Source organism: Nanorana parkeri, unplaced genomic scaffold, assembly GCF_000935625.1.
Source record: "Nanorana parkeri isolate BGI_ZX_2015 unplaced genomic scaffold, ASM93562v1 scaffold128, whole genome shotgun sequence".
Taxonomy (NCBI): domain Eukaryota; kingdom Metazoa; phylum Chordata; class Amphibia; order Anura; family Dicroglossidae; genus Nanorana; species Nanorana parkeri.
The window spans coordinates 725,203-733,094 of NW_017306396.1; the positions used below are offsets into that span (position 1 = coordinate 725,203).

Below are 7,892 nucleotides of genomic sequence, written 5' to 3' on the forward strand. Positions count from 1 at the left end.
GAGCTGTGATATCAGGCTCAAAGTTCTCACCTTCGGTGTCTGAAAAGTTAGGATTCCACTAGGCAACTCAAACCACCAGTGTGCAATATAGGTTTTGTTAGACTTTATCTATTAGCTGTAGTGTTCTGTAAGGGTGAGCCTGATTTATGTATGATGATTAAACTACTTGTTGTTACCCTAGCTTATTATATTTGTGCTCATAAAGGGTTTAAGGAGTAAAAGAACAGCTTAAGGTATTGAAGATCTGTGTGTTCAGCACTTTGAACATAACCTGAAATTAAAAGAGCTTTTAGCCCTATTTCAGTAAGGAGATGAAGGAAACCATTAGTAAGTCATGACAGAGTTGTGGTTAAACAAAATTTGGAGGGATGCATCATCATCATCCATACAGTCCAAGAATACTTTAGAGCTCAGCTACTGGGTGGTACTTTCACTAAATGAATTAACAAGGCACAGGGATTTTACAAATAACAAAGTTGTTAAACTGCTTTTCCTCTTGTTACACTAATAAAGTGGCTTCAGTCAGTTTTGTTGTAAGCTTAGTTCAGTTGTCAATTCACTGTATGTGGGCTGCGCATTAACTAAAATCTGGAATATTCTTCCAGGAAGAGGAGCTGGAACGCCTCGAGAGAGAATTTGCCATTCAGTCACAGATTACAGAGGCAGCTCGGCGCTTAGCCAGTGACCTTCATGTAAGTAAAAAGCTGAAGAAGCAGAGAAAAACCTCATACCTCAATGCTCTGAAGAAACTACAGGAAATTGAGAACTCCATTAATGATCACCGCATCAAGTCTGGCAAAAAGCCTACGCAGAGAGCATCTTTAATCATAGATGGTGAGTGCTCAGAGATATATGTTTTGTTTCTCTATTTCTAGTGCTCTATAATAAAGTGAGTTTTGTTTTGCTTTTACTCATAACCATAAATAAAAAATAATCAGTGTAATGCTTAGGTTACAGAACACATAATTAATCCTTGACACGAGGCTTATGGGCATGTATAAATAGTAGAAATATACAAATGTACCTTTCCCAGTCTACCTTGTGTATGTAGCAGGTAAAATGCAGTATAACTGTACATGTCCTTACACTTCGCGCTTCTTTATTCACAGAAGCAAACCTGGGCAGTGAAGACAGCTCACTTTCGGATGCACTGGTACTAGAAGATGGTATGCATTGTACAATGACATTTTGATTAAGCATTTGCTTTTCGCTCACAGTCTTACATGTTAAGCTTATGTGCCCTAAACTTTTTTTGTGACCAGTTGATCTAATTTTGGTTTACTGCTTCTTCACCTAAAAACGAAGCTCAATTATGCCATGGCTATATGCAGAGTAAGACCCCATCATCATTAGTCCGTAGATAGATCTACTTCCTGTTGTAACTGTACATTAAAAAGAAAGAAAAAATGATATCACGCATTTTAAATATTTTTTTCTTTTTTGGGTTCTAAGAATTTTTTTTAACTATTTCACCCAATTGTATGTGTTTTTAGCCTTTGGATTTTCATGACATTTGGCACTAATATTTCTGTTTATAGTCCAACGTAATGTGAACTGTTTTATAATATTCTAATTTGTAATTCCGTTTTGTTATTTTTTTTTTTTGTATTACCAGATGATTCACAGGCGCCTAGCATCCTGTCTCCTATGCAGTCCCCTCATAAAGGCCTGCCACCAAGGCCCCCCTCCCATGCCAGACCTCACCCGCCTCAATCATTGGATGGACTGAGGCAGTTGCACTTCCAGCGAAATGACTATGACAAGTCACCAATAAAACCCAAAATGTGGAGTGAATCTTCTTTAGATCAACCGTATGAAAAATTGAAGAAACGGTCAACACATAGCCATTCCAGGTATCTACTTGTCTAGTAACAGAATACTACACTTGTGTACCACTACACTGCTGTACACTTCATAAATACCAGATACTGAACTCAGACTTTGTTCCCATCTACTAGATAGCTATACTCTTGTAATTGTTACTATAGTATTAGCAAATATGATTTAGTACCTGGGGCCCCTAGGATATTTTAATAGCACCAATTCATGCTAAATATGCTCTCTTTATTGTTTAAAGACATCCTTCCCCATATGGCAGTATTTTCTTTTTCATTTGCTTTGCAACAGAACAGAACTGATAACCATAGAAGCAAGGATTCTTTGTACCGAGAAGATAAAAAGTAATTCTTTATGCCCACGGCTACATGTTCATTGGGTCTGTGCAGGTTGTTGTGCATATCTGTAAAAAATAAATCTATATTATTAGAAGAATGTGAAAAAGTACCCATGGGTCCCTTCCGTTTTAACTCATAATGGTACTTATACGGTTACCATTTCCTCTTGTAATTTGTTTTTTCTCCATTTCAGTAACCATAAACGGTTCCCCAGTACAAGCAGCTGCTCAGAAGCTGGCGTGAGTAACTCTCTACAAAATAGTCCCATCCGGACTCTCCCTCACTGGAACTCCCAATCTAGCATGCCATCAACACCAGATCTGCGATTGCGAAGTCCTCATTATGTCCATTCAACCAGGTAAAATATATTGCCCAAAAAATTATTCTATCTCAAATTTTATTTGAGGAAATGCCAATCATATTGTTCTGTAGATAAAATGCAAATGTTTAAAAAATATTTTCTAGCAAATTCTTTTTTAACTATATACAGTATGTCAACTTTGGTGTGTCATAGACACCGAAGCAACATTGTTGTGTGTACAGCCACCGTAATATGAGTGGAATATTTTATATGTACTTCCAAACTTGTTTTACGAAACTATACTGTTTTCTAATTGTTAATAATAATTGCCTAATTTTACAGATCGGTGGATATCAGTCCAACTAGACTCCACAGCTTAGCACAGCACTTTAGGCACCGCAGTTCCAGTTTGGAGTCACAAGGAAAACTGCTGGGCTCTGAAAATGAAACTGGGAGTCCTGACTTCTACACTCCAAGGACTCGTAGCAGTAATGGCTCTGACCCTATGGATGATTGTTCCTCTTGTACTAGCCATTCCAGTTCTGAACACTATTACCCAGCTCAGATGAATCCTAATTATTCAACATTGGCTGAGGACTCTCCTTCCAAAGCCAGGGAACGTCAGAGACACAGACACAAGTCTAACGGGAACCTTGTATCCTCCAATTCAGGGAGCATGCCCAACCTGGCTGCTAGGAATGGAACTGGACACCATGGTGTATATTTGCATAGTCAGAGCCAACCTTCATCACAATACAGGATCAAAGAGTATCCTTTATACATTGAAGGAAGCTCCCCTTCAGTGGTTGTGCGGAGTTTAGAAAATGATCAAGAGGGACATTACAGCGTCAAAGCACAATTCAAAACATCAAACTCTTACACTGCAGGAGGGATGTATAAAGAGAACTGGCATGGGGATGACACTGTGGACTCTGTGAGGCTGACACCCTCTCGTTCTCAGATTGTAAGGACTCCGTCACTTGGGAGAGAAGGCCATGAGAAGGGCTCAGGAAGAACTGTGGTGTCTGATGAGTTGCGGCAGTGGTTCCACAGGTCCGCCTCATCTCATAAGGAGCACAATAGACTTTCACATACTAGTTCCAACTCTTCAGACAGTGGCTCTCAATATAGCACATCTCAAAGCACCTATGTTGCACATAGCAGGGTAACAAGGATGCCTCCAATGTGTAAAGCAACAACAGGTAAGGATCATCTAAGACCTATAGCTTTTTTGCTTTGTTTTGAAACATATTGACCATAAGTATTTTTCGGTAACAGTTATAGAAGTAGCAGACCCACCAGAGATTCTATATCAAGTCACTTTCTATATGAAGTCACTTTTATTCCACAAGTTAAAAGAAGTGCGGTTTGCTCAGGCTTTGGTCGGTTTGGCTAGTGGACCAAAACCTGAAATGCTGTCAATTCTCAGTAGATGTGGATCATAGGTAAAGTAGGGCCCAGATAGCTGTCATCTGCAGTAAATTAACAGCACATTTACGGTTTTTATATTTGTTCTTCAGAAGTGTTTAAAAGAATTGCTAGTTAAATGTCATGGGTTAAAGTGAATGTAAATTTCTGTTTATTTCCTTTGGCCTGTTAAATATACCGTTTGAGACTGAATCGTTATATCTGTTTAATAAGTGCAAGAAAATACCTGTTGATCTGTCAGAAATCCAGTGCTGTCCTGTGCACTCTGCAGTGATATCACAAGCAGTGTTATCAGCCCTGCCCAGTTCTCTCTCTGAACTACAGAACATATCCCCAAATATGGGGAGAAGTTGAGGGGAGGTGTCCTGTAGCTCTAACACACTTCCTGTCTTATGGTGACAACGCTGTCCTACTATAGATACAGTACAGTGAATGATGCCACCCCAGGACAGAAGGGAGGTTACTGGCAGGATCACCTTGTGAAGACACAAGGAAACAAAACCTGAAATAAACAAACTAATGCAGGATATCTAAGGACTGGCAAGCAGCAATGTTTTTAATTTCTATTCTTGGGTTTCAATACACTTTCACATTTCTGTGAACTCTTGTTCTTGGTGAAAGTTTATACAAAGGAAAGTCCTGTGCAGAAATGTTACCAACGTGTAATATATTAAGAAAACATGGCAATAAATGTGACTGGCACCAGCATTGTAACATTTTGCCACGTCATGTAAGCAGTGCTCTGGGGTGTAGCATTATTTCTTTATAGTAAATTCAAATCTGCTGTTTATTGTCATGTTTTCTTGTTATCACAGCCTAGTATTGTGAGAAACCCCAAAAGGTTTTCCCTCCCTGGGTCTGCCTGCTATTTTCACCAGCTTTCCTAAGTGGGTGGTCTACTTCTTGCAGGGTGGTGAACAGGAGGACATTCTTGTGAGGGAAATATTATTGGGCTCTATACAATGCACAGCGGGTAGACAGGATGTTCTCAGCCCGCTGGCTCATAATCATACAGATGTTCCTATGATCTCTGTACTTTGTTTTTCTTTTTTGTATAAAATATTGTACATTAGATTAATTCTTTTAACCACTAAGGCCTCATGTGTTGATTTTACTACCAAATCTATTACTTTATCATCGGGTTTTGGTTGCTTGTCAATAAAATGTTGATCCAATTAAATAGTGATTGGCATTACAAATAATTTGACCACAGAAAATTCCTGGCCCTTTTAAACCATAACATTTCCCAGAATATCTTTGCTTGCCTTTTTAATAAGATTGCATACAGTCTTACAGCTGCTTAGTCAGTAACCACATCTCCTGTATTTGGAGACCAGAATATTGGGCCCTGACAGACTGTCTGATTGAGCTGATGGGCACCTGCCACACGTGGCTGACCGAATATAGCTACAGGCCTTGATGGATAATTACTGTCAATTACCAGTGTTGTTACCCAACGAGATGCCAGTGCCAAAGATGTCTGGTCCCACCCATATCTCCTGCTTCATGCATACTTGGGCAATCTAAATGTGCATGTCTATGTGTATACCTGGAAATAGAAAATCTTCACATATAGGATGATGGCAGTATGTTCATCCACTCGTTGTAATACCTTTTAACATCTTGCAGCTGTCTTGTGTGAATTAAAGGTATGCGTTGCATCTGAGCAATGTATGTCAACCATCAGACCCTCATTGTTGGCTCAGGAAGAGAAATGCCTATGTTAGAAAGTCACCTACTGCAAAGAGGTGAAACAAATAGAAATTGCAGATAAATAATTACATTTACTCAGTTAATTCCTATAGGTATCATAGGAGTATGACGGCCTTTGTATTGCTGTCTGTGGCGCTTTTGGGGAAATTTCTGATCATTTACTGTGATGGTTTCAAACTTATACCTAGGGCAGAAAGCAATAGAAATCTAAAAGTGCAAGACAGAAAGCAATAAATGAGGGGGGGTTGGGGGGAGCTAGCCTTACAGCAAACAACAACAAAAACATGTATTGCTCTTATGATCCTGCTGGACAGATTTATCCTCACTTCTTGCATCTAACCCACCATTTTTTCCCTTTTCGCAAACCAAAACTAAAGACTATTTTTGGCTTGAGTTCCACTTTAAGCGGGACAGTAGTTTTGTATAGTGGGCAAGGAAAAGTCAATTTTTTTCTTTTTAGAACTGCTTATGAAGTAAAAGTACACTATATTGCCAAAAGTATTGGGACGCTTGCCTTTACACATACATGAACTTTAATGGCATCCCAGTCTTAGTCCGTTCAATATTGAGTTGGCCCACCCTTTGCAGCTATAACAGCTTCAACTCTTCTGGGAAGGTTGTCCACAAGGTTTAGGAGTGTGTCTATGGGAATGTTTGACCATTCTTCCAGAAGCCCATTTGTGAGGTCAGGTACTGATGTTGGACGGGAAGGCCTGGCTTGCAGTCTCCGCTCTAATTCATCCCAAAGAGGTTCTATCAGGTTGAGGTCAGGACTCTGTGCAGGCCAGTCAAGTTCCTCCACCCCAAATTCGCTCATCCATGTCTTTATGGACCTTGCTTTGTTCACTGGTGCGCAGTCATGTTGGAACAGGAAGGGGCCATCCCCAAACTGTTCCCACAAAGTTGGGAGCATGAAATTGTCCAAAATGTCTTGGTATGCTGATGCCTTACTGGAACTAAGGGGCCAAGCCCAACCCCAGTAAAACAACCCCACACCATAATCCCCCCTCAACCAAACTTTACACTTGGCACAAAGCAGTCAGGCAAGTACTGTTCTCCTGAAAACCGCCAAACCCAGACACGTCCATCGGATTGCCAGACAGAGAAGCGTGATTCGTCACTCTAGAAAACACGTCTCCCACTTCTCTAGAGTCCAGTGGCGGCGTGCTTTACACCACTGTATCCAACGCTTTGCATTGCACTTGGTGATGTAAGGCTTAGATGCAGCTGCTCAGCCATGGAAACCCATTCCATGAAGCTCTCTATGCACTGTTGTGCCAATCTGAAGGCCACATGAAGTTTGAGGGTCTGTAGCTATTGACTCTGCAGACAGTTGGCGACTTCTGCGCACTGTGCGCTTCAGCATGCGCTGAACCCGCTCTATCATTTTACGTGGCCTAACACTTTGTGGCTGAGTTGCTGATGTTCCCAGTTGCTTCCACTTTGTTATAATTATAATACCACTTACAGTTGACCGTATTTACAGTATTTCACGGAACACCTGAATCCAAGGAATTGACCCAATACTTTTGGCAATAGTGTATCTTGCTGCTGATAGGAAAATACGTAATAATGTAAAAATGTCCCATGATGTGCTGAAAGGTGGATTTACAAGCCAGTGAACAGCAAATTGGTTGGAGGTTTGATTATTCTGTAGTAAAAAGGCAGATTATGTCTGTCTAATGGTAATGCGAGGCTATAAGTTTCTACAAAAATGTTTTAACTACAATCATTATTAAACAAAGACAAAACTTACATCTCACAACACATTATTTCTGTTATATTTTATTACAGCAGTCCTTGATATTGTTTGATACTTTTTGCCATTTAAAAGAATTTCATCAGCATATTAAATGTCTTCAAAATGAAGGCTCCTGTGGTGCTTTTCTTTCTGTGGCCTTTCAAAGATTGCCCAGAGCCAGCACATGAATGTTAACTAAGTCTGAATTGTAACACAAAACTTCATAAGTACTGTCTCCATGGCAACTCTTGTGTCGGGTCATTCCTGTGCTTTGTCTGGCTGAATGACTCCGGGAATGCATTGGACGGAGTGTGTAGAATGTGGTAGTCATGTGATGACTTCAATGTGAGATGGCATGGGATGGACGTATTACAGGGTTATGAGAAACTCATCTCTTTTTTGCACTTTGCACTGTGTGATCCTTCAAAAATTAATACGTTTTCTACATTTCGTTGCTTCTTTGGTTTTCTAGACAGGTTTGCATTGTACAAGGTGTGTGGGGGGGGGGGGGTGTTCCTTTTTTTTTGCCCAGGGG

General features: G+C 40.2%; 1 protein-coding gene across 2 annotated transcripts in view; it reads left to right on the top strand.

Moving 5' to 3' along the window:
• Positions 1 to 7,892, top strand: part of FRMD4A (FERM domain containing 4A) — a 246,056-nt gene that overhangs the window by 230,358 nt on the left and 7,806 nt on the right. For both annotated transcript variants that reach the window (XM_018553740.1, XM_018553741.1), the window contains exons 17-21: positions 606 to 834; positions 1,110 to 1,166; positions 1,616 to 1,853; positions 2,368 to 2,532; positions 2,818 to 3,677. In XM_018553740.1, coding sequence (XP_018409242.1) covers positions 606 to 834; positions 1,110 to 1,166; positions 1,616 to 1,853; positions 2,368 to 2,532; positions 2,818 to 3,677 — 1,549 coding nt within the window. The remainder of the gene's footprint in view (positions 1 to 605; positions 835 to 1,109; positions 1,167 to 1,615; positions 1,854 to 2,367; positions 2,533 to 2,817; positions 3,678 to 7,892) is intronic.